Source organism: Vanellus vanellus, assembly GCF_965231255.1.
Source record: "Vanellus vanellus genome assembly, chromosome: 5".
Taxonomy (NCBI): domain Eukaryota; kingdom Metazoa; phylum Chordata; class Aves; order Charadriiformes; family Charadriidae; genus Vanellus; species Vanellus vanellus.
Genome location: NC_138910.1, coordinates 18,209,913 through 18,236,510, shown reverse-complemented (window position 1 = coordinate 18,236,510; position 26,598 = coordinate 18,209,913). Strand labels below are relative to the sequence as shown.

At 39.1% G+C, this 26,598-nt stretch overlaps 1 protein-coding gene across 1 annotated transcript in view; it reads left to right on the top strand.

Moving 5' to 3' along the window:
- Nucleotides 1-198: 198 nt before the first annotated feature.
- USP37 (ubiquitin specific peptidase 37) overlaps nt 199-26,598 on the top strand; it is a gene marked incomplete at its 5' end in the record, with an annotated part of 36,415 nt that continues 10,015 nt past the window's right edge. Inside the window, 18 exons of the mRNA XM_082483405.1 lie at nt 199-354; nt 3,881-4,052; nt 4,605-4,705; nt 6,303-6,484; nt 6,850-6,924; nt 7,499-7,596; nt 9,137-9,221; nt 10,152-10,313; nt 10,789-10,920; nt 12,894-13,017; nt 13,287-13,492; nt 14,513-14,630; nt 15,840-15,919; nt 17,284-17,448; nt 18,819-18,884; nt 19,542-19,692; nt 23,458-23,710; nt 26,110-26,276. Of these exons, the coding sequence (XP_082339531.1) occupies nt 199-354; nt 3,881-4,052; nt 4,605-4,705; nt 6,303-6,484; nt 6,850-6,924; nt 7,499-7,596; nt 9,137-9,221; nt 10,152-10,313; nt 10,789-10,920; nt 12,894-13,017; nt 13,287-13,492; nt 14,513-14,630; nt 15,840-15,919; nt 17,284-17,448; nt 18,819-18,884; nt 19,542-19,692; nt 23,458-23,710; nt 26,110-26,276 (2,493 nt within the window). The remainder of the gene's footprint in view (nt 355-3,880; nt 4,053-4,604; nt 4,706-6,302; nt 6,485-6,849; nt 6,925-7,498; nt 7,597-9,136; nt 9,222-10,151; nt 10,314-10,788; nt 10,921-12,893; nt 13,018-13,286; nt 13,493-14,512; nt 14,631-15,839; nt 15,920-17,283; nt 17,449-18,818; nt 18,885-19,541; nt 19,693-23,457; nt 23,711-26,109; nt 26,277-26,598) is intronic.

Below are 26,598 nucleotides of genomic sequence, written 5' to 3'. Positions count from 1 at the left end.
CCCAAGTTGCCTTGTGCCTCACTTCGCTGTGTTTAAAAACATTAGCCAAACAGTTCTGCTGATCTCCTACAGAAACTTCAAGCTACGCTGGTGTCTGTCTGTAGAAATACTTTGGCCTGCCTATTTATGAATTTCTCCTTTTTAGCAGGTTTTAAAGGTGGACTACGCTTGCTCGTTAGCTCTTTTCCGTGAGAAAGCATGGCTCCGCTAAAGGTGCACGGACCTGTCCGGATGCGCAGCATGCAAACTGGGATTACAAAATGGAAAGAAGGGAGCTTTGAAATTGTGGAGAAGGACAACAAAGTGAGTCTAGTGGTTCACTACAATGTTGGAGGAATTCCAAAGACGTTTCAGGTACACCAAATATTAAGGCTTTTGTTTGAGCAGTGCATGGATTGTGCTCTTTTGTGAACAGCTGTACTCTTCAAGGCTATTAAGTGTCATGCAAACTTCCTTCTGTCACTGTTTCTTGTTCCTCGTTTCCTGAACACTAATCCCTTTGTATAACTCCCCTGTAAATTATTCACGTGTATTGTTAAAGGATCTGTTGAGGTCAGCATTGAGATACCACTGAATGGGAAGAACCAAAAAGCACAAAAAAAGTTACCAAAGTATATAGGATTATGGTTTACATGTTCAGATTTTTGGAATGTGTAACTTTCTGTTACTGGTACATTTGCAGAATCTAGAGGTGAAGATCCTGAACACTTTGTACTAGCAGTTTTCCCAGCTGAAGAGCATCAGTGTTACACACTTGTAACCTTTCTGCTTGTTTATACAAGACTTTGCTGAACAGCAGTTGTTCCAGTTTTAGGTTTTTAAAATGTGAGGCAATGTGGTTTCCTCGCTGGGGGACTGATGCAGATCACTGTTAAGGATTCTCTTGCAATCTTCAGCCTAAATTGTCTTTTTTTCATTCTACAGTCATTTTCAGCTCAGTCTTCCTATTATTTTTTTTTTTTGTGCAAAATGCCGCAAATTGAAAGAATGTGAAAAAGTGTTTTTCTGTAAGAAATTTTTATGATTTAAAAATATGTAGAGTATATAAGAGCGGTTGGGAAAAAAATCCTTATTTAGTAACTTTAGGAACTGATCTAATTGTTGGCTTCTGCTTTTTCGAGCCACTGTTTTTTTTTTCATGAGCAGTGTTCACCAGAACTTTCTCTAATCCATTTATTTTAGTGTGTGGACTTGGTGGAAAAAAGTTCATTTTATTTTTGGAAGATCAGGTTTTGTTGTCTTAATGTACTGGAAAGTATCAGCAAAGAACCTGGCAGCCTGTGTTGCCTTGGAATCAAGGTGTGAGAAAATCATTAGCTGTGGATAGTTCCTACCTCTGTTACTGTAGACTTGAAAAGAATCGTCTGCCTTCTTGCATGCGATGCTGTGACTGCTTGTTTGATTTAATTCAGCGTTGGACCACATTGTTTTTGAGAAGAGCAGTCTCTTCTTCCCTTTGTGCCTTCCCTGGGTGCTTGTTCTCACACGCTCCTTTCTGCCTGGACAAGTGTTGACATGGTGTGACAGTGGTTCGAAAGGTGATTCCATGGGGAGGATGAGCCTATAGAACAGCTAGCCATGGCCTAAAGGGGCAGGTTTTGCTCCCTGCCTCTTGCATGTGCTGGCTCTGGCACGCTTCAGATCTCTCTGTGAGCTCAGTGGAGGGTTTTCACGTGAATTAATTTGGGGAAAGGACCAAACACAAGATCTGGTGGAGGGGCTGATATGGCAGCAGAGGAGGAGAAGGGAATGCCGCATCTTTAGACCTATTGTTTTTGTTTGGATGGTGGTTATTTTTCAGTGGGATCTGCTTTCTGTTCCTGTTCATCTTGAAGCAACACAACGCACGAGCGAGCAGCAGGCAGGGAGAGCTGCCTGCCCCTTGCGCTGCAGGCTTGTGCTTGAGTGTAGTTTGTGTGAGCCGGCCCCAGTCTGTCACAGTGCTCCTGCGTGCTGCTTCAGGCGTGACAATTTCCTGATAATTTTGCTTTAGAAGTAGCATTCCCTATTTTTGTCAGGTTGCTCTGGGAGAACTGTGGGTGATTGCCCCATGTTTTTTTACTTTTCTGTAATGAAACATTTGGATGGATCCAGGGTTGTATTTCTTACTACAGTGACTGGTGTGTCATCAAATATCTTATGTCAGATGATATGTTTTACTGATGTTTCAGGGCTTTGACTAAGTTGTCCTAGAGGCTAGATATGTATTAAGAGAAATACTTTGTTTACGCCCACCTCCCAAGAATTTATGATGCTGGCTGGCTCGTAGCAGGTGCACAGAGAGTATGGATGGAGCCCTCTCGTGATAGCATTTTGAGTTTAAATAGGTTGTTTTGCACTGAGATGGTGAAGTAATGGTAATCCCTTTGCACTGGACTCAATGTTTTAGGAAAGGATGAAAACTTTGGAGCCTCCTTTTAAATTCTTAGGTCTTTGAAGACGTTTTTCGCTTATATTTAAAAAAAAAAAAAGCACCCTCCCCCTAAAAAAAACCCAAAACACAATGACCGAGTACAAAGTATTACAGAAGTGTAATTTTCCCAGTAAAATAGACCTTTAATTTCCAATTGAGGTGGTTTTTCAGCCTCTCTTATAAACTTCTCTTGTCTAGATTGGCTTTCCAAGAAGCTAGAGATCTGCATGGAAACAAAAGAAATCTCGCTGATGGACATGGAGGGCCTTTTACTATCACAGTCTTTCGTATACCTGAACAAATTTAAATAAAAATTGTGAACAATTTTTATTTTTAAACTTATGTATAATTTGAAGGAGACAAGACAGGTTCTAGAGCAACGTATAGCGAAACTTTGGTGTTAGAGTATAATTAGTGTTCACATCTATTAATTCAGCATTGTTATTTAGGTCAGTAGTATGGCAGTATGCAGGTCAGGCCAAATTAGGAGAAGACTCCAGCCTGATGGGCAGTCCTCTGTCCTGTGTAGTGCCTGATGACCTTGGCTGTGGTTTCCAATCTTGTATGAAGCATTGAGGATAGCAATATACTGGCACAGAGGTCATTGTGTAGCTAGTGCTTGATCTTAGGCAAGGCTAAAGAAGCCCCAGCAAAATGAAGAATTAAGCAAAAAAGGACAAGGGAATTGAAAATGAGAGTGTGCTTAGGTATGTATTGTCAAACTTCCATGCAGTCTGCAGATGTGAGAGATTCTTTTGCTTCCTCTGCTTTAGGAGTTACCCTCAACCTGCGTGAACAGTAGAGCCTTTACTGAGCAGCCAGTTCTTGTAGGTGACTTAGCATGAAGTAACAGTTAAGTAATGGTATAATAAAGCAGCAGCATTATTAGGGAGCACAATTTCTTATTAAAATTGTCTTTGTGCTTGACCATAACCCTGAAAGTTTTGACACCACTTAATTGTTATAATGTTGCACATAGACTAAGCATGTTTTTTATTGACTTACTCCCTCAGCAAAATTTTTTAAGCTATGTCAAATCTGTCTTCCCTGAGAGCAAATTATAAAGTGAGTAAAAGTTTGTACTTCACATTTAAAACTTTCCTCATCTTAAACTATATTTCAAACTTGATGTAGAAGTTTCAGACAGCTAAATGGGACTGTATGAAGCTCTTGCTCCTTTACATTCAAAAATGTCACACTCAATAGCAAAGCAAGTTTCAGAAAACTTTTCCAGTAATATAGGGGCTGTTGAGCTATAGTGATACTGTCCTTTCAGTTCTGTTAGCTTCCAAGATCACCAATTGCATTCATTCTGCAAGGCTTAATGTTTGCTCGAAGTGGAGCAAGGAGAAGTACTTTGGTGTGAGTGCCTCTTACCCTCTCTATTTGAAGTGTTTTGTTGGAATTTGTAAGTGTTTTGGCCTTTAAAAAATGGATTTATGTTTATAGTCAATTTCTTGTTTTCAGCTAAGCCATAACATTAAAACTGTGACCTTAAGACCAAATGGTAGAAAACTGTGCTGCCTGATGCTAACGCTAAAGGATACCAGCTTCCTGACAATTGATAAGGTACCATTTAAAGATGCAAATGAAATGCGGATGTATTTGGATGCAGTCCATCAAGACAGAGTTCACACTGGTAAGTGCAATTGTTATAAATCATGTTAATAACAGTTTGGAGAGGGGTTGGTGCTGTGTTTTCTTTTTTACGTCTTTAGCCATTTTGTCCTCCTTGCGTTACTGACTTTCTTTGCCTTTGTGTAAATGCTTCTTTCTGGCCCTGAACCCCAATTTTTGCTATATACCTTTCTCATCATGTGCCTTTGTCATGCTGAACAATAAGCAGAGATTAAACATGTAGGAATTGTTTATGTTGTAAGTATGTTGGTGTTTGAAAAACTCTTGTCTGTTTATCGCACATGCATAGTCTCTTTCCTTTTTATTTTACCTCTTATTTTATTTTGTTCTTTTTAAGGATAGGAACTTTACTGCCAACTGAGTAAATTACCAATATAAGGAATATCTGTAAACATGTGCTTATGTCTGCGCATTTGGAATATCATACTGTCTGTTGGCAAGAAATCTAGTGTGTTCCTTCCAAAATCAACTCCAGCTAAATAACATCTTACAAATAAAAATTCCAATCAGTTAAATGACAGTCATATCAAATGTTGTGTACTTTTCCTGTCAGCTGGGAAACCCTCTCAGGGATCTGGCAGCTTTGGAGGTGTGCTGGGCAGCAGGACCACACAGAAGGAAGCTAATAGGCAATTCTCTTATATAGAGAACCAGGTTTGTTTAATTGTTTGAATTTTTCCTCTCCCTTAATTTTATTTAATTCGTTTCCTCCTCTCATGCTCTTATTGCATGTTGTAATAGCACTGTAAATACTCATTTTGCATCCAAAGTCTTTGTAATCTAGAGGGCTTGGAATAGATGTATACCAGGTGGTTGGCAATGGTGTGTCTTGTTCATGAAGAGCCATGTATGCTGTGTGAATAAGAAAGGTCAGTGTCTGGCTGTTGAAGACAGAATGTTTTCTTCATGCTGAGCTATCAGTCAGGCAGAGAAGCAACAGAAATAGAGGAAAAGTACATGAGGGGAGACCTTATTGCTCTCTAAAACTACCTGAAAGACCAACTACCGTTGGTCTCTTCTACCAAGTAATAAGCGATAGGACAAGAGGAAATGGCATCAAGTTGCACCAGGGGAGGTTTAGGTTAGACATTAGGAAAAACTTCTACGCTGAAAGGATTATCAAAGACTGGAACAGACTGCCCAGGGAAGTGTTTGAATTGCCATCCTTGGATGTATTTAAAAGCCATCTAGACATGGTGCTCAGGGACATGGTTTAGAAGTGGGCCTGGTAGAGTTAGGTAATGGTTGGACTTAAAAAATAAGTCTTTCCCAACCATAACGATTCTATGATTAAGACTTGCTTCTCGCATCGTTCTGAATATCTCTTTGTTTATACTGAACACCTTACGTAGCAGCTGAACATGTTATAATCAGCATAGGTCTTAATGAGTTTAGCAGACTTCAGCCAAATGTATATATTGAAAAGCTGTTGACCTAGTTTTGTATCAGGATAAAGTTATTGAATTTCTGGCGTTCCGCTCAGGTTTTTTGTGTAAATTTTGCAGACTTTTCCCCAAAAGTGGTTTTCCTTCAAAATTTTTTAGTTCTTCTTTTTCTCCCCGAATAACACAGGTTTCATGGTGTATCTACTGGCTATAATTTACATTATCTCTGTGAATATACATGTATTACCGCCCTGAGGGAGAATATTTTTGATGTTGTCCCAAAACAAACTTTACATGTTGCTCAAAGGCAATCTCACAGTAAAAAACGTAAGGCTGTGTATACAGTGGTAAGATTAGATGTGTTTAATTTTCAAGTCTAAAATTGACCAACATTCTTTAGTCAACCAACTATTAGCTCTTTCCATTGCATTACATGTGGCACTTGCTTGGCCTGAGGCTGTCAGGGCACTGTTCTAATTGTGTGGGTTTTAATGTGGCTGCTTTTTTTTTTAATACCATCCAGGATTGATCTGGGGATAGTTAGGAATCGTGCCTTGGGTTTTGTAATGTCAAATGTCAGATTTTAAAAAACTGAAGTTCGACTGACTTAGCATTGGAAAGTGAGAAGGGAAATTGGTTACTGCAGTAGAGTTTCATGTTTATGACTTGCATCGATACAGTCAAAATTTTACCTATGACTAATTAGTGTTAAACTCTCTTAATCTGTTACAAGTAGCATTTTTCTGCTTTTGGATGCTACGCTGTAGCAAATAAAGCAGTGGCGTAAATGCTAGGTTAGACTAAAGAAGGTCATGTTTTTCACTGTTTCGGTTGTCTCCCTGACACACTCCCCTTGGGTTTTGCAGACTCCTCCCAAAAGAGTGACCGTGGAAAGTAAGGAGGAAAATCCGTTTCGCAAGGTGCTGGGTACCCCAGCAAGAGCGTCTGTTAAGAATTCTGCTGGAACTGGAGCACCTAGCAACAGGGTGAATGTTTCAGCATCTCCTGCGTCATCAGTCCCTCACAGAACGGGCTTGTTGGAGAATCGGTAGGAGTATTAGCCTCTTATTATGTTATTGTTAAATTTTAGCTCTTTATAGAGCTGCAGGTGGAACTCAGTATCCCTAGAAGTAAGAAGGGAATATGTTTCTTCCTCTGGTTTTGCTGTTGCTTTTAACAGGATGTTAATACGTGCTTTTCTAGCCTCTGGCTGGTACTGGCACTAGAGCTTTATCAACAACTTAAGAGTTGGGCAGACCAAATTCTTCTCTGTATGCTATGTTATAAAAGTGGAGATTGTGGAAGATAGGTGCAAAATGCACAGAAAGCATTGAGGAGTTCTGTTCAGTTGGAAGAGGATCCGTTACTAGCCTTTCTGAAAGAATGACCACTTCAAAAATTTTCTGTCATCAGTGAAAAGAGGAAAAGAACGCAACTTCCTGGTTCAGAAATGAGTGAAGATTATCCCAAAGAGAATGATTCTTCAACGTAAGTAACCGTTGTTTCTAGTTTTTGATTTTAAACTCTTCATTTGTTTGTAAAGGCAAATTTTTCTGAAAAGAATGCTTGGGTATTTCCTGTCTCAGCAACATGGTACAGGCCTGCCACTAGTGAACTTCTGAACACGCTGGGTGCTTGAAATGTGGTTTGCATTCAGGATTAATGAGGGACATACAACCTGCTCTAGTAGTTGATTTATGGGAACTAGCACATGCAAATTTTGTCATCTTTCTTTTGTCATTTTAGTCAGGATTGTCATATGTGTGTAGCAATAGGTGCCTTCTTTATTGAGCTTGCTTTGACCCTTTACAAAACAAAATTCATAAAGGGAAATTGCCATTTGGAGAATAAGCTCCATTTGTTTGAAATCGCATTTGATCCTAAGTAAGAAGGCTTGTTTAAATGAATTGGTTAAATTTATCTGCGCGTAAAGTTTAACTGTTCCATAGTCAAGCATTAAAGGTGACAGGAGAGAAATGCTTTAAAACAAGTTGTAAATATCAAGCAGGAATATCTTGTATCTTCTGTAACTGCACTGACTTCCACTTTTGTTTATCTGTAGGAATAATAAAGCCTTGAGTGATCCAGCATGGAAGTACTTGAACAGTAGCAGAGAGAAACAGTTGAATCTGAAGCAGGCAGAGGAAAATAGGACATCAGGTAAAAAAAAAATTAAAAAAAAAGAAGTAAAGCCAAATAATACCTGGCTTTGATTAGTACGATTTTACCCATTTGATATTAGTTTAGAAAGTTGTTGCAGAGGTGATTTTCCTAATCTGCTTTCCCTGTACCGCTAACTTTCTTGCTTCCTACAGAGCTGTGTATGAGACACAAACAACTTGCCTTCGTTTTCAAAGCCTCGAGTGTGACCCTGACCTTTGTACTTAGGTGCTGATGCCAGCCCGTGTGCCGCCTTGTTTGAAAATTCAATAAGCAGCTTCAAACTTTGCTCCAAGCTGCCCTTCCCCTTGAGAGGGGATTCCTGTAAACACCTAAGGGTTTTCTTTTTGCTTGATTTCTTGTTTATTTTTAAAGCTCTCCTTTGCTGTTAATGCCCACATGAATTGTAGGCTGGGTTTTGTGCTAAAAATGTGTACTGTTTGCTTTTACTTCCCTATCTCTTCCCCAGGGCTTAGCCGGGGAACTCTTTGGGGACAGGACTTTTTGTTCTGTTTGTACCAAAGTTCTATTGGATACCAGTGTGTGACAAAGCTTTATAGACAATATAGAAATATTGACAGTATGTACATATGCTATTAACAGCACCATTCTTCAGTTTTACTAATAAATACCGAGCCTCTTTCCCCATAAAGGGGAATGCATTCAAGATCTTGTTTTTACGGGGAATGTTGCTGAATGCCTTCTTTTTTTAGTGCAGCTCTGATGGTACAAACATGTTACTGGAGGATCCAGTAACGCAAATGTTTATCTCTGAATGAAAATCTGGTTCGCTCTTTAGAGTCAAAATTAAATCTGTGAGTGTATACCTGCAAGTTCAGGTACCAGTATTGCAAAATTCCTTCATATATCTGCATTTTTGAAAGTTGCATGGCTCAAACCACTTTGAACTGGGATAGAAGCAAGTGTTTATTCATTATCCAAACTGAATTACACTGTGATTCACTGTAATAGGTGGTTTTTTTCTCTTGAGAGCATTTTTTTTATGAGGCACCATCTGAGGCGTTAAGAGTCTCAGGATCTGACACAGTGATATCAGAACAATGAAACAATCCTATTTTGCCCCAAGCATATAGTAATTTACTGTGGAATTTGGAGTGGGAAGGGAAACTGTTCTCGTTTCTGCATATTTACCTTGAATTTTGAGAGCGCTGTACTGGAAACCATTGGTGAGCTTTGTGTTATGTATATCTTGTATATTTGAACAAAAGGTGGATTTTTATTATCTTTCAGATAGTTAAGATGATTCGATGACTTTTTAATGCTTCATATTGCAATTTGGATTTGATGAAGATTATGGTATTAAATTAAATTAAAACTCCAGCATGTCTTTACTTACATATTATTAATATTCGCATTAGTACTTCTAAGTATGTGTGTCAGCACTTTCCCAACCAATTCTGGAAAACAGTATTTGAGGGTTTTTAAACCTTTTGACTCAATACTTTTAAACAATTGTATATTGTATAAATAGCTGAGTTACCTGGAACAAAATGACCTGCCTCTCTTTCTGTTTTTCAAGGTATTTTACCACTGCAGTCATCATCCTTTTATGGTAGTCGGTCTTCATCAAAAGAGTACTCCACTGGCAGTTCCACCCTGGACAGGTAGGACTGATTCACTAGCATGAACTGCAAATGACAGTTCTTTCCCAGGAATTAAGATCTGCAGTTTCCTGTGTGTTTATCATGTGTTATATAGCTTATATGCATAAAACGTTTAATTTTCTTTTCCCCCAGGAGTACAACCTAGGTGTTCAGGGTGGCTACAATTGCTCTAGTTACATCTACAAACTCCAGTTACTGCTTGCAATAGACTTTCTAAAATCACTTAAGTTTCTTAGAGTCATTGTGAATGACTGATCCAGATGATACGTTAACTCTAGATGATTCAAATTCTATATAAACTCTGGAACTTTAGAATTAATCCTTGCATCATTTTTTCCAAAGTAGATAAATGGCATGAAACTATATTTTTAATAACAGTATTTTAGTAATACTGAATCCTGCTGAGGTTGGGATTCTTCTGTGTTAGATGCTGTGCAATCACACTGTCGGTCTCTGCCCTAGATAGATGAGATAGAAGATCAAGGAAAAAAAGAAGCATTGTCCATGCTTTACACATGAGGGACTGAGGTCCAGAGTGATTAGGTTACAAGAACAAGAGGCTGAAAATTAAGACTCTGGTCCAGATGTGAATTTTAAGCATATCTTAGGAGTGGTGATCTCATGCTATGTGATCATTCTTCCTCTCATCATACAGTGGGGGGAATTGTTAAATATCTTGGAGACAAAGGACTTGGTTACACTGCCTGCACACCTGTGGATGCAAGGAAATTTAATCAAACAAAGTATTTAAGTGCTCTGGAAAGAAGTTCTCTCTCTCTCACCTCTTTCGCATTACGGCACATGCCATTTATCTTGTGTGACTTTACCAGTCCTTGTCTCCTATAGTGATACAATTCCAGTGTCATGGAGTATGGCTATTTTAGGAAGAGTATTAGAAATCTTACACGTCTTATCCTTTTATGTTTTTAGGTCTACTGTATCCAACCAGACCCCTTCAGCCAAAAGAAGCCTGGGTTTTCTTTCTCAGCCTGCCCCTCTTTCTGTTAAAAAAATGAGATCTAATCAAGATTACACAGGGTGGAACAAACCCCGAGTGCCCCTTGCCACTCATCCTCAACAACAATTACAAGGGTAAATTTAATTTTCTTTATCTGACATGTACACTTTGATCATCAGAACATGCACATTCTTGTTGTAATTATTTAATGAAAAAAAAATCCTGAAATTAATGAATGCTGAGACAGGGAACACTCCTCCTAGTTTGGAAAATATGTATTCTTAAATTTACTTCCTGAGTATTTTAGAGATACAATAATTTCAGGTAATGCATACTCCTTTCTTACAGTTTGCTGATTCATTTCTCTATCTTGTGTATATGCGCACTTTTTTCTTTTAAATTTTGATTGTAGAAACTCATAGGTGCTTTCCTGATAAATGCCGCCTTCCATGAGTTTTCAGTTTAGTGTGAAAGGTGTGAGGACAGCGCCAAGAAGCAGCTTTGCGGAGAGTGGCTGGGATGAATGTCCTAAATGTTAGTAGTGCTGTGTTTAACATTGGCGTGTTTACACATTGACATGCATACCGCGTTCAATCTTCTTTTTTTCAGATTTTCAAACTTGGGAAACACCTGCTATATGAATGCCATTCTGCAGTCCTTGTTTTCAATTCAGTCTTTTGCTAATGATTTGCTCAAGCAGGGTATCCCATGGAAAAAAATTCCACTGAATGCTCTGATCAGGTAAAATTCACTTTCTGGGAAGGATATTTTCTCTTTCCTTATTGAGGAACTAGTTTTGTAATACTGAAGCACTTTTGTAGAGGGTAATTTGCATGTGTGGATAAAATAAATCCTAGAACTCTCTGTATTTTGTAGTTTTACTTTATAATAGGAAGTAGGCTCTTAAAAATTGCAATGCCTACTTACAGGCAGTCTTTTATATCTTCTGCTGTATTTCTAGTGGCAGAATTAAATGGTTCAGAAGAAATGCAAGAAACTGCAAAATAAATAGATGCAGAATAACTTCTTTTTAAAACATTATCAGCTTGGGTTTAAGCTGGTCACTAACTTCACCTGCTATATGAAGGCTAATGCCTTTTTGAAAAATATCCTTTGTCTAGTAGCTGTGGAGAGTGTTCCAGTTCTGCATACTTAATCTTTTTCTAAATTCAGCTGAACTCTCAGCTCAGTCAAACCTCATGTCAAGAAATTCCAAAGGCTTCTTTAATACGTGAAACTTTTCTATTTGAAATTTTTGGGTTCTTGTGCCGTTTAGATTCCATTATATGTCTCTCAGAAAGACAAACTGTTGTTTGCTCTACGTACTGCACTCTCTGCCATTTGTTTTTTTTTATTATATATGCTCTTGCGTACCTTGTTTCTTTTCTATCACTGAACAAGACTCAGGATTATCAGAACCATTTCTGTTTCCATTTTAGTGTTTTATCTCTTTTGGAGTCATTTCTATTTTTGCTGTGTTTTCTTGAACTCGTCCTACGCTACTCGGGATCGGAGGTTGTTCCGTGTTCCTCTCGAAATGTCCTCTCCATAATTTTTGTAAAAAGACCTCTGAAGCTTGTGCCCCATATACCTGATGGTAAACTGCGGGTAGAGCTTGTGCCGCAGTACCTCTGATGGAGGGCAGTGTGTGCTCCTGTGCCTAAGTACAAGTCAGAGTTGGTACTCAGTGGCGTCTACTTTGGCTTTTATTGGTTTGGGTATGGGCACCTGATCTAACATGATGAATGTTTTTCTGGTTGAAAAGCGATTGCCTGTCAACTTCTTTGTGGTAAAAAGGTGTGTTTCCTAATATGCTTCACTGAGCAGTTGTAGAGGTTTAGGAGAGCATGTAGCTCAGCAGAATAGGAGAAACTTGTTGAGCTGCAGTAAACTGCCTGGCTTCTTTGGGTAACTGCGTATTAGTTGTTGCTTTGGGATGGGAGGGGATTGCACAGGTCTTTTCTGTCTTTCTTTTTTTGCGTGTGTGTCATAGAACATGACATCTTCCTATCACCTTCCCATGTATGTATTATGACCAAAACTGTTGTGCTTGGAATATATTGGGTGTGTATTTCCTGTGAAAATGATAACTAATCACAATAACTGAGAGGCACAGGTAAAGTAAATTTCAACAGTGTTTTAACAAATTTCAGTAACACTATCTGTAGCTTGAACCCAGGAACTCCTCATGTTACAGCTTTTTCTACTCTGTTGTAATGTTTTACTTCCAAAAGAAGTACGGCTTAAAACAGAGCGGAAATTTAAAAATAAACAAATAAATAGAAACCTGTCTGACCATGCAAGTTGAATCTAATGATTTTGTGTTGCACCAAAATAGGTGCCATGTGATTTCATATCGCTTGTCAGTACAAATGTTTTAAAAAAGCATTGTGAGGGATTTCTTTCTCATTGTAAAAGATATAGCAGAAATAAGTTTATAGAGCTTTATAAGGCTCTTCTCTTTACGTTAAAAGATTGTGGAATTTTTTTGTTCATTTGGGTCCTGTTCCAATGATGGCCTTAAATGAGATTTCAAAATACTTGAAATGGAAAAGGTTAATTATATATGAGATATTTTCATACAGAACTCCTAAACCACTTTATGACAGGAGAAAAGCTTTTAGGGACTCTTAGAATGAGGTATCGTTAGTTTTATTTTGTTTCTCTAAAGTCCTGGAAAGCCAATCAGTGTTTCATTGTATTGACTTCTGCAGACGTTTTGCCCACCTTCTTGCTAAAAAGGATGTCTGCAGCCCTGAGGTTAAGAAAGAGCTGCTCAAGAAGGTGAAAAGTGCCATTTCAGCTACTGCAGAGAGATTTTCTGGGTACATGCAGAACGTAAGTACCACATTGTCTAGAAACAATTATGTGTAATTTGTTCAGTGTTTGGACTGCATTGAATTCCTGTCAAGCTTCAGCTCTGTTTGACAGTGACTGGAGCTTTAGATTGAATGACAACAATTGCCTGCTGTTTGGTAGAGCAGAACTGCCTTAGTATTGCTGAATGCAATGAACTAAAACATAATTTCCCCAGTCTGTTTGTGTGTTTGAGAGAAAGACACTGAATGAAGTTGTACAAAATCACTTTGAGTTTGCCCCATTTCTAGGATGCACATGAGTTCTTGAGCCAGTGTCTGGATCAGCTGAAGGAAGACATGGAAAAGTTAAACAAAACTTGGAAGAGTGAGCCAGTCCCTAATGAGGATAACTCACCTGGACGGGCTTCTGATGACCTCTCAGCCACCAAAGTTTATACGTGTCCAGTTATCAGTAACTTAGAGTTTGAGGTTCAGCATTCTATCATTTGCAAAATGTAAGTACACTTCAGAGCTTTTCTTGGACTTACCTTAAAAGTCTGGGAAGCGTTTCCATCTTACATGACTTTATCTGCAGTCTATAACTAGAACTAAGAACTGTGTTTTTTCCAAAGCTAGGTATTTAGGAAATATTCTGTGGTCTAGAAATGCTGTAACCTCACACCACGCTGTCTGCAGCTACAAGCCTTCTTTCAACGGTCTTGTACCATCTAGTTCTTCATTACATATGCAGTGGAAAGACTCTGTGATTTGCTTTTTGTGTACTGGTTGTATGAGAATAGAGAGAAAAGTGGGGTTCAGCCAAGTAGTGTTTCCTCTTAAAAAAAAAAAAAAAAAAAAAAAGCCATATTTTTAATTTGTTCTTTCTAAGGGCTTCCAGGGCAAAGCATTTTCTTCTGTCTCTAGGTTATCGTGGAAAAGATATAAGCCAGTATGTCTGGCCATTCATTGTGTGTGATCTATGCAGCCGATTCCCATTCAGGATACATTAGTTCCCTAAAATAATAAAAAGTAAATTGCATGCAGGTAATAATTATTGAAAAGAAATTACTGTAGGGTCTTCCCTGACCCCCTCCAAAAAAGCATAAGAAAATTGAGATTTTTTTTTTTAAGACGGACTCTACTTTTTTGTTTCTAAAACCAGTTTGAAAGTATTTCTATGCTTTCCCTTCCTCTGGGCTGGGCTCAATTCTTTTCTCATAAGAATGCTGAATGAAGGAGGTGTGTTCAGCTACGTAGCAGTCACTTTGACTTCTCGTATACCTGATCACTTTCCTCTCCAAGGCAGTCTGTTTTTTTGTTCTCACCCTTACACAAATGTTTCTTTCAACTTCTAAAGCATCAAAGTGAAATCCCAAAATTCAGCTTTTTTATGCATCAGTTTCATTTTGATGAGTAAAAATACATTGAGGTGTATATTTACTGAGAAGTTAGTTACTTCAGCCTAAAAAAAAAAAGTTGTCATTAATTTCAAGTATATTTTTCATCAGACTTACATAACTGTGTTTCTTTCTTAGGTGTGGTGAAACAGTCACCAAACGAGAACAGTTTAATGACCTCTCCATTGACCTTCCTCGAAGAAAGAAATTGCTTCCTTCTCGATCGATCCAGGATTCCCTTGACCTCTTTTTTCGGGTACATAGTTTTGGGATTGTTTTTATTCACTGTGGAGTATGTGTAGGTTATGTACCATATGGAAATTTTGATTGTATAGCTGATTATTAGTTTCTGTGACAGTGATTGCAGGCATGCAAAATAATTAACTTTGCACTTTTTTGAGGTTTGCACATTAATGTTATACAGGAATTTTTGTTGTAAAGTGCGGTGCAGAAATTAACTGATCTGTGAAACAGGTAAACTGCCCCATTTTTTGGTGGAAGAGTTGAGGCATAAACAAATACAAAGGGGAGAAGGGAGGCTGTCAGATTGAGATAATCACTTAGGAATTGCTGCTTCCTCTCCTGAGCTTCGATGCTTCAACAGCTTATGTAGTGGCCTAAATTAGCATACAGGAAAAAGGTCATGCAGATTTAACAATTAAAAAAATACCTGTAATGTGTGGATGCTCATGATGTAAGTAGAGTTTCAAGGTGAGGTTTCTGAAAGCTAAAAATGAGCCTTACGTCTGTGAATTAGTGTTGTATATGTTGGGACAGACCTGTGTTTTTTCTCCATTTACAGGTAGTGTTTTCAGCAGATAGAATGACAGACTTACTCTTCTAAAAGCTGGTGGAGGTCTTATGACTTTAAAAAAATCTTAAAATTATAGCAGTGTCGTTTGGCCTCACTTAAAGAAAAGGGCTGTAGAAATGTTTGATGGCTAAGTCATGTAATTTCAGCACAGTGGTGCTTCCCCTTCTGCTGTCTGTTCAAAACTCTACTCTAGTGCAGCACATCCTTGAAAAGTTCAGATGAGGATAGCTTTTCAGGAACAAAGTTGAGGTTTTGAACAAAAGAGAGAAAGCTTCATGGCAAATTATGTTCTACCAGAGGTTATTGGGGGGGAAAAAAACAACTGACTGTGGGAGAGAAAACTGTAAGCCTTGCAAGATTGTCCCTTCTTGTTGGAAGCTAATTTCTCTGAACTGTGGCTAATTCGCTGGTCTGCAATAGACTTGCAGTAAAAATTCCACCTGTATTAGTGGATATGTTGCCAAATTATGAGGTCTGCTAATTGTCCTCTTAGCAGATGCCCTCTTGTTAGGTCATGTTGAAGGTGATTATAATTTTAAGTGTGACTGCTGTTTGGAAGAGCTTTTGTGACAGCCAGAAGCAATGTGCTTTCTGTCAAGATCTGTTTGTTGTGTCTTCTGTTCTCAGTCATTTTTCTGTTCTCTTAAACAGGCAGAGGAGATCGAGTATTCCTGCGAGAAGTGCAATGGAAAGTCTGCTGTTGTCACACACAAGTTCAACAGGCTTCCCAGGTAAATGTTGACATCTGTTCCTGTCTTTTCTGGAAGCACATGTTACAAAATTGCAACCAAAAGTTCCTCTGAGAGTAAAGCTGGGAAAGCGGGTAGGACAGCATGCATGGTGGTCAGCGCATGAGAAGGATGCATGTGCAGACACTGGTCTTCATGCTGTTCTTCAGTTTCCCTCTAAAGAAATTCTCTTGGGCACCCTCCGCAACACTGCTTTCTTCCTCCTTATCACTACACAGGAGGCCTGAGTTTTCCTCTTCCCCTTTTCTTGGGGTTTCTGAGGTGTGAGGGAAGTGGGAATAGTAAATGTTTTCTGGGATTTTAATATTTTGTGCTCAGCTGACCTGATGGGCAGGACTGAGTTGGAGGCGTTAGTTCCAGAAGGTACATAGCGGGTTTTACTTTGATCAGTTAATTCTTCCCATGCTGATACCTGTTTTCTGTCTGGGTAACTATGGCACTTTGAGGAAGAAGGCAGACACTGAGGGTTAATGGCATGCTCAACAGTTTCTGACCACGTGGTTGGGTTCAGTTCATGATTTAGAGTGGAAGTGCTTGGAGGCAGGGATCATTTTATGGTGGGATGTAAACCTGAAAGAGTCTGTTGGTTGACTTTATCAGGCCTATGTCCTTGTCCCAGGTATACTCACACTGAACCCAGTAACTTGGTAGTTAGCTTGCATTTTGCTTAAATAGTGTATTTATGCTAGCACTGCAAAACCCTTGTCATAGGTTTTGAATATTAGCTCAACATAAGTGATGACACAGCTGCATGATCTAAATAGGCAGTACAAAGTGCAGCATAAGGGAGAAGATTCAGTGTAAGGAGATCTTTTCAGGCTCTTTATACTGTTGTGATCAAAAGCTCTTTCAAAGAGAAGGTGTCGTGACAGATAAACCAAGTACACATCTTGCCGTGGGCACAGTTCCTCCTCGGTTTTGGGCACCTGTGTGATCCCTACCTCAGTCTGGAATATCTGGGAGTAATATACTATCATTCTGGCCTATAATAGTAGTATTTCAATTGTTTCCTACCTGTCACTGCTTTCGAGAAATAATGAGTTTGGTAAGAGCTGCTTGCTTCTGCTTGACTGAAGGTTGACGTGATACGGATCAAAACAGGAAACCTCTTGAGTCAGCAGAGTCTGCACTCTGCACCTTGCACAAAGTTGAGTGATGGTCAGGAGAGTAATTACATGTCTCTTGCCAGATAAGAGGTGGATAGTGTTTCCCTACCACCCCGAAGTAATAATCTGTTTTAGAGTCGGGTGACTGCAATTTGTAAACAGGGCTACTTGGATTTTTGAATAGGTTTTCTCTGATGTCTGTCTTGAGATTAACATTTGTCCTTCTCTCATATCTCTCAGGGTCCTGATTCTTCATCTGAAACGATACAGCTTCAATGTAGCATTGTCTCTCAATCATAAAGTTGGGCAGCAAGTGGTTATTCCAAGATTCTTAACCCTGCTTTCACACTGTACGGAAAGCACTAGACTGCCGCTGACACTGGGATGGAGCGTCCATTCTGCAATGTGAGTGTTCAACTTGTGATTGATCCATGGCATGTTAAGCACATATACCACGAGGTAGGCAGTTGTCAGATCTCTTCCAGAAGATGTCTGCGCAAGGAAACATTACAATTATGCAGCTTCAGATGTGCACCGGTAGTTTGTAGCGATGCCATCAAAAGAACATGTATGGAAAGGAAGCATGATAAGAAGCAGTAGGAATAGTTGGGGCATTATGACTCTCGGTCCAAATTAATCTAGATTACCTTTCCCTTCACAGGGCACACAACTTTGCTTAGGAGACATAACATCCTGCCTCTTTCTGCTAATTTCCACTTGCACCTCCTGTGCAGTCATTCGTTTTTCATTGTTTCCTGTGCCACTGTAGTATCTGAGCACTTCACATGCTGAAAATACTCTCTCCTTTTCACTGTGACAATTTTTTCTGTACAGCAGCTTGTCCTGAGACACAAGAGATTAAATGTGCCAGTTGTCACATAGGAAGTCTGTGGCAGAACAAGGAACAAGAAAACCTCAGGTCTCTTGTGGTCCCTGCCTAGTTACATAACCACAGCAGCCATAATGAGTTAGGACACATCTGGTGTATGTGTTCAGCAATGTGGCATGTGTTCTGGTGCTGAAAGCTTAGTGGTGTTTGAGATTTACATGGATGTTTCCCAAGAGTTTGCTTTAACAATAGAAATCTTAAATGCCACAAAAAGCTTAAGCTAACCAGAGCAGAAATACTTGAAAATATGTTTGAAATAGCTTTCCAATGTTTTTTTTTTTTGACATTGAAATCATTCTGATTGACCAGAGAGTAGAAGGGTAAGTAGGCTGGGGAGAAGCAGCCCTGGTTTGATGGGGAAGATTAGAAAAGATTTCTGCATTGGCAGTTATCTGGTGGATAGATGTGTAGTGATAGTGGTGGACTTTGAGGAGCCCATGAAAGGATTAAATGGAGCAGGAAGTTTATTTAGAAGAATCGAGGTAAGGGAGGAGAAACAGAGAGGTGGGACATGCCAGAGAACCGGCTAATCCAGACAGCAGCAGGAGACTGTGGTTTGGGAGCAGGAACTCAAGTGTTGGTGGGAATAAAAAAGAAAGGAATGAGTTGTCTTGACATGGGAGCCCAAAACCTTTAATTTGTGAGCTTGTCCCTAAGGGTGCATCACTAAGAAGTGAATCAAGTTTAGAGGATTATATATGGTTTTGAACAACTGTTGTATATTTATAGCATGATGGAGTTATTACTCTAAATCTAAGCAATTAGCAAGTACATAATGGTATTCTACTTGTTTCTTTGGTTATGGATTTGCGTGCATAGCAGACAAGTAACCACTTATTTTTTAAAGAGACTAACTGCTGCAATAAATACTTTGCTTTTTTAATAGTTCCCGTCCATTGAAAGCCTCTCAAATGGTGAATTCCTGTACTGTAAGCACTTCCACACCTTGTAGGTGAGTTATAGCTCTGAAATGCCTATGGCCTGGGGTTTCATGGGATAATTTTTAAGGCATTTTAAAGTTTTCTAATTATGCTTCTTTAATTTTTCCACCTTTTCTATTTGTTTTCTTTTCTTTCTATTTTTTCTATTTTTTTATTGTAGTAAATTATTTCAGCCACTATTTTTCATATCTGAGTTTTATTGGTGTTACATGCTAGCTGAAATATTGATGGTACAATTTGCGTAGTTGGCATGGTCACCTTAGCATTTCATTGAGAACCTTTGGGGATGTGTAAGTAAGCAAAGATGATTTTTTTTTTTTTTTTTTTTTTTTTTTTCAGACAGAAGGTTGAGCATCAGAATGAGAACTTGATTTAGTTTGTACAGATGATGTGTTAGTACCAGCTATCTTAAACTAGCTTGTATTTGTAGTTGCAAGTTGCAGAGTTGCAGGCTTGAAGTAGAGATGTCAGTTAACCTAGTAAAATACACCTTTTCTGAAAACCCTGCTCTCTATGTTAATTAATTTTCATTGTCAATTGTTGCAGTTTGTTCCCCAAATTGTACTGGCCCACAGTGTGAAAGTTGGCTGTAACACTTCTTTAATGGTTACTTCAAAACAGATTTGTACAATGTTATGAAGTTTTATAGCCGTGTTTTTAATTTACAGAAAATACACTTTCAAGTCAAAGAGCTCTGCAGCACTCTATGTAGATTCTGACAGTGATGATGAGCCGTTGAAGCGCTCTGTCGCTCATAGCCAAAGGTTGTGTAACATACAGAGTAGAGATCAGCAACAACTGCAAGAAGAGCCAGAAAAGGTAAGGGAAAAAAAACGCAGACTTTCATTTACGTAGATCCTATGTGTGCTCATGTCTGGCCTGTGCTTTTCTTACTGTGAATAAAACTGATGTAAGATAATTTTTTTTTCTCCTAATTATCACTGCAATGCCGGAAGGGAGTGCTTGGCGAATTGACCTCTCTGTACACTTCTTTTGGGTTCCCACTGGGAACAGAGGTAATTGCGTTGCAACTGCACTTGAGTTTTCAGGTTGTGTATACCAGCTGCTTAGCAGTTTTGTCCCTTGTGTAACTTTCACCAATAACATTTCCAGGCTGAAATATAATGGGCTGTCCATAGTAAAATCATGCAGTAAAATCCTTCATGAAATTAGATCCAGTACAAGTTGGGCTAGGCAATATTTGGTTGAGAGAATGTCTTTCGCATCCAATCTGTGTCCCCTTTCAAGTGTGGCTTTTTAAAAGCTTTTAGAAACTGAAGCTATCAGTCTTTGGAGGTGGGCAAGTACAAGTGTGTAGAGATCAAGCACATTGACGTAAAGGCGCAGTTAACTTCAAATTTGAGCTCTTCATTGTGACTACTGTATTAATGTTGCCAAGATATTGTTTTGCCTCTATCAGGGCAGTGTATTAGCAGGTAGGTGAGTTGTCTGGGGAAGAATGGTGACCCAGAAGGGAAAGCAAGAAGCTTGGGGGATTATCTTGCAATACCACTTTCTCCTGTTAGAGTATTGCAGGCCTAGTGCTTAGGACAAGTGTCCTGAATCTCGGCTTCTCTGAAGTATTTGACAATGTTCATGGGGTTATTTCAATCAAGCAGAGACTTGTGGCCTTGATTGGGGCATGAAAGGACAGGCGTGAACCTGGCTGAATAACAAGAGGTAGATATCGAGTTTCTGATCTGATGGGAAGATCAAACCAAGGGAGGATCCTGATCCACTTAGTATTTAATAAATGATAAAATAGATAATGAGTATTAAATTTTCAGAAGATCCAGAGATGAGAAGGGCTGCAAGTACGTTGACACTCAGAACTACAGTTAAGAACAAAGTCTGGAGAAATCTGAGAAATTGGCTAAAAATAGGAGGGATTGTTCAGTAGGAACAGATTAAAGGTGCTAATCTTAGCAGGACTAACGACTGTAAATGCGGAGTGTGAACAACTGGGAAAGCAGTGGGCCTTCAGAAAGCCAAAGAGTGACAGTTGATGACAAGGTCTGGCTGGTTGAAAACAAAAGTTTATAGACAGAGGCATAGCCTGCAGGTTTGCATGAAGTAATCCTTTTTTTCCTCAGCATTGAGCTTCAGCTGGAGTTCTGCATCTAGCTTTGGGCTCTGGAGTCCAGAAGAGTTATAGATTTATTGGAGAGGGGCCAGAGGAGATGAACATGAATGGTCAGAGAAAGGAAGAATTCGGGGGGAAAGAGCAGGCAAGTGAACTTAGGTCCTTAGTTTGAGGAGAAACCTAAGCAAGGCTTGTGTCTTCAAGGAAGGGAAAGAAACGAATGGAAACGCTTGTGTTGTTTTCCATGCTCGTGATGGATAGGACAAAAAGTAATAGACTAAATTGCAGACAGTGATTTTTAGATTAAATATTAAGGAAAGCTTCCTGATGCTTAGGATGTGTAGGAATTGAATTAATTGCTTTGGGAGAACACAGAAAACCCTTTGCTGAATGTCTCAGGGACAAGGTAGGCAACTGCTCTCCTGCATGGCACATCTATAGCTGGCTGTGGTGGAGGAAGGAAACTAGCTTGTCTTTGAAGTCCCTCACAGAAAAAAATATTCCAAACTGTTCTAAATTATTCTTTCTTGAGGTTTTTTTGTGAGGAAGTGTAGGTAGTCTCTATCACACAAACCCTGTGAACACAGAAATTGTGGGAATAAAACCTATTAATTTGAATAGCAATTTAATTATAGGCTTTCCAGCCCGTTGTGGGAAAGAGACAGTGGTGGTGATGATTCCACAGAAGTAACTTTATTCTTTGTGGCCATGCACCTCGGCTACTCCTCAACCACAGGCCTGACCAGCCATCTGTTATCATTAACTAGATCCTCTGCCCTTCTCTGTGTTTTCTGGGGAGGACCTGGCCCTGGTCCTTGGAAGTGGCATTACTGCTGCTTCACCATTTCCCTTGGTGTGCTTCTTGTAGCAGCTGTGGATGGGGTTGCATTAGGGGCTTGGCAGTCACTTCATATGGCCAGTATATCCCCTGCGGGGCACTGCTTGCAAAACAGTCCTGCCATGTGGGAGAACAGCTGGATCAGCGGGTGTATACAACATTGGGTTGTAGAGGCAAATAGCAGTTATCCAGCTAAAGTGGGGAGAACTGCAATTTCTGTGATTTCTGCCTCTGCAGATGAAGTAGTATTTTAAGTACTTCTTAAAAATACTTATTTAAAGCAGCCTGTCTTAGAGCCTGAGCTACTTAAAATCTATGCAAATAATTTCTGATAGAAAAGTTGTATTCAAATAATGCACAGATGCTGCCAAGTCTTTAAAGTCCAGCCACTGAATTAGTGGTAATTGTTGGCAAAGTGCCCAGAACTAGAGTTTGCCGAACAGCTAAACCAGTTTTGACAGTAGTAGCCTACAGGTGCAGAGAAAGAAATCGGAACGCTTAAAAAGCAGGTACTCAGCTTTCCATTTTCAGTGCATGAATAGATGTGAGGAAAGAGGTTTAAATTTGTCAGTTCTAATTCTTGGAGGGCATGATGTTTAGAAACAAGCAATTTAGTTGGCTAATTCATTTGCTAGTCTTGTTTGATAAGTCAATTTTAATACAAAATGTTTGCTATATAAAACTAGTCTTGATCATCAAAAGCTTGTTGTATTTAAGTAAAAAGCGGCAGTGAAAATGTATCCTTGTTCATTTTAACAAAGTTCTGAGACCCGTCTAAATGCAGTTTGGAATAAAATCTGGATAAGTACATTCGAATAGAAACTATTTTCCCCAATTTTTAACATAATGTAGGAAAAAAAAAGCATATGGTAAGTAGTGTAAATATGTATACATGGAGGTTAACCACATGATTAACAGTTGATATCAAAATTATTGAAATTACTGTATTAGATGCAAATCAATGTGGTTTAGGAGTTGATAAGCGTCGGTTTTAGGAAAATAACTAAAAAAGGAAAAAATCAGATTACAACTAAAGTATTTTTTCCTTTCTTCCCTTTTAAAGTCATTCTGTTCCCTTTAAGAAAGGATGATCCCCTCTTTCCCTGGTTAACTGTTTTCTTCTTTGGTCCTTGTCTTGTAGACTCCCATCCCCGCACAAGATTTTGTATGGCAAGTCTGCAGCACTAAACTTAATTTTAATTGCTCTTCGAACTACCCTGATTTCAGTTCCTATTCTTCCATCCCTGTGTTCAAGTTCAATTACGCTCATGTTGCCGCTTCTCGTTGCTTTGTTAATAAACTTGCAGTTTTGCTCTTTGTGCCTCAGTGTTTTAGCACTGACTTGCCAGAGGCTTGAGGATTTATCACAACCTAAAGGTGGAACACATGTGTTGAAGGGAAGAGTTATCTTATGTATGTTAATCCACAGGGCCTGTAAAAACTGGTTGTGGTTTATATTTAAATATTATTCCTTGGAGCGAATGTAGCTACAAGGGTTGTGTCTCCATTGAGTCTCATATAACTCACTGTTTAACGTTGAGAGCGCCAAGCTCCCACTCCCTGGGGTTAATAAAATAAATGAAAAAAACCTCCACAGAAATGTAAAGCTGATGTTATATGCCTGTTTATTCAAGCACTTAATCATAACTCCATTCATCTCTAGGGTTCAAAAAGAAGTAAAATGGAGGGTGATAAACCTGAGCTGGGTAATGCTGGTTTTGATGGGATGAGCGAAGACGAGCTGCTAGCAGCTGTCTTGGAGATTAGCAAAAGGGAAGCTTCTCTGTCTCTCAGCCATGATGAAGATAAGCCCACAAGCAGCCCAGACACTGGTTTTGGAGATGATGAAATTCAGGAATTGCCGGAAAACCTGGAATCTATGGAGACAGAGAAACCCAAAGCAGCATTAGACTCAGGTAAGGCGAAATAACCACCTTAATTGGACTATAGCGAGCTAAAGCGGGTTACTGATAGCAGCAGGTTGGTAATGTATGGTGGCAGAATCTGGGTGCAAATGCACTGCTGAAACTGCCTGACTTCCTCAGTTTTCTTAGTTTCCCTGTGTACAAAGCATTTAATTCTCTGGACTGTGAAAATGTATGTTCTTGTGTGCCTGTCGCCTCTCTGATAAAGGTGAAGTCATCTTCAGAGTTAATTTCCATTTTTTTTCTCTCCTGATAAACACGTGCTTCTACTGGTTCTCATACCAGATGAGTCAATTAACTAAGATTTGGCAGTGTCTGGAATTTCCATAATCAGAAAGTATTTTCATTTCTGTAGCTGTTTTAGCCTGGGCAGCATGGTAGCGGTGTTCATATTACTGGTGTGCAAGAGTGATGTCTGGGGTGAATGAGACTAGAATGCTTTCATAAACACAGTTATTCTGTCACTAGTTACTAATGAATTTAGCTCTATCTCTGTAATTTTTTCTAATACTTCTTTATGTGAGGGTAGACCCTTAAGCATAAGAGACTCAGCATGTGAATTATGGCCTCTGACCCAAAAACACAGTTAAGTACAAGAAGGAATCTGTTTGATCTCAGTGTGGGGAAATTGTGTGTCTTCCTTTAGTTTGCTAAAGGAAATTTAAGTCTTTATCATTTGTTGTGTGCTACATGATTTTCAGTCAGATTTTTAATTCTATTAGCCTGGAAAAACAGGCCAACAATATGCCCTCTTTCTCGGTTAGGAGCCAGGAGGTTAAATATTAACCACAACCCCCCCACTCTCCTACCAAAAATCACACTTGTTTCAATGGACATCTCTTGACAGCTTTCATTTTGGAAGGCAGTGTATAAGAAAACTAAGTCTGTGGTCAGCCTTGTTTGTGCCCTCCTTTATATACACTACTGTTGTATCGTTCTGTGAAGGAGAGTTGTGAGACTGTGGCCACGTACATGTATCTCTCCAGGTTTTGTTTGGAAAGTATAATGTAATTATTTGAAGGCTCTATCGTGACACTTAAGCAAAAAGTGTGTGTTTAATTAAAGTTTCTGTATTTTCCAATTAAGAGTGCAGTTAAACAATCAACATTGCATTTAGCTTTCTGTATTTGGCTGTATATGACAGCCAAAAAACCCAAGTACTACTCAAAGCATACGGTTTGGCATTCAGATGAAGTACGTATCTGTATATGTTGAGGTACCAGTTATGGCAGCTGAATGTAACGCACCATGAGTTCACAATCCTATGTTCTATTTAAAGGAAAGTTAATTGCAGAGGGTGCTTTGCTATATCAGACAAGTTGCTTCTAAACATGATGGATTTGGCTTGGTTCATTTCTTGTTACCACTTGTAATACTATTTTTTTTTTTGTAAACACTGAAGAGTTTGTGATGCTTTCAAAAGCTAATTTAGATATGACAGAAGATGTCTTTTCTGCTACGTGATCCTCAGATAACAGTTGTATGAGTCAATTGAGAGTTTTCAAAGGTCATGTAATAAATTCTAGTTTGTTTTTCATCTTAAAAGGATTAGACTGAGGGATTATAGTTGTGGTTCTGGTGATCTTGTATTTAAGAGGTCACAGATGCTGAGACTGCCTTGTATAATCCCTGCTAATAACTAATGAGCAGATGTTGAAGTCTGCATAGGGCAAAACTATAAAGTTTCACGTGTTGCTGCATGATTGCTGTTGGAGCACGTCCTGACTCTTTCTCAGCTGCAAGCAAATGGAGAATCAAAGAAACTGCAGAAGATGTATGCAGTGGTTGAATGAATGTTCATTCCAGAACTTTTGTAAAATAATTCTGCCATAGTGTTCACTTTAAAGGTGAACTGAAAAATTACAAACTTCTTGTCCTTTTAAAGCTGAGGTTGAGACTCTTACCTGAAGCAAAAAGTGAACAAATTGAAACAGTGCTTGAGATTTGTGCTTCCCTCCATCTTACATATGATTTCGCTTTAATTGTGGCTTCATCTGTAGTACTCCGAGGTATAATATGCAATGCAAATTTTTATAATCCATGGTTCCTTCTGAGGAAATTCAAGCGTCAGCTTCATGGCTGCAGAAACCTAGTGGTGTGTGTGACATCTTCCTTTAACTAAAGTTGCTTTTTCTGAGTGATCATAAAAGGCTAAGAAGAAAACATGTTCAGGGATTAATGAAATGATTCATCTTACACCTGTTAAAATAAGTATAAGGCTGTGCTTTGGAGTTTTTTTCCATTTGACTCGTGTGGGTTTTTTATGGCTGGTGAGCTCTCCCTGTCAATAGATGTCACTGTGCTGCAAGGATTGTGGTAATTTGAAGAGGATTTAGCTGGTAACAAACGCAAGACCCGGGAATTCATAACTGTACTTTCTGATTCCTCAGGTCCTGCCAATTTCACAGAGATAACTAAAGATTTTGATGAGAATAAGGAAAACAAAACTCCGGAAGGCTCCCAGGGGGAGGTCGACTGGCTGCAGCAGTATGATATGGAGAGAGAGAGGGAAGAACAAGAACTTCAACAGGCACTGGCTCAAAGCCTTCAAGAGCAAGTAAGAAATAAAGTTTGCTTCCTTGAATTGCCTTCCCCAACACTGGAAACCTGATGGCTAAAGGTAAAGCCTGTGTTCAGGCAGTAACTGCAAGGGGATTCTGCTGCTTTTTTGTGAGAACGCGATGAAAAAAGGTTTACATTTCTTCTAGGTCCAGTGTCAGTAGAGTGATGGCACTGGATACATCTGGGTGCATTTTGTGTGTCCTTTGGAAATCATATATCAAGTCCCAGACCTGAAGATTTCTCAAAGCTTTCCATGCACATTTGTACACTGGCTTGTAACATTATATAACACGATGATAAACTGAACTAAACTCTTG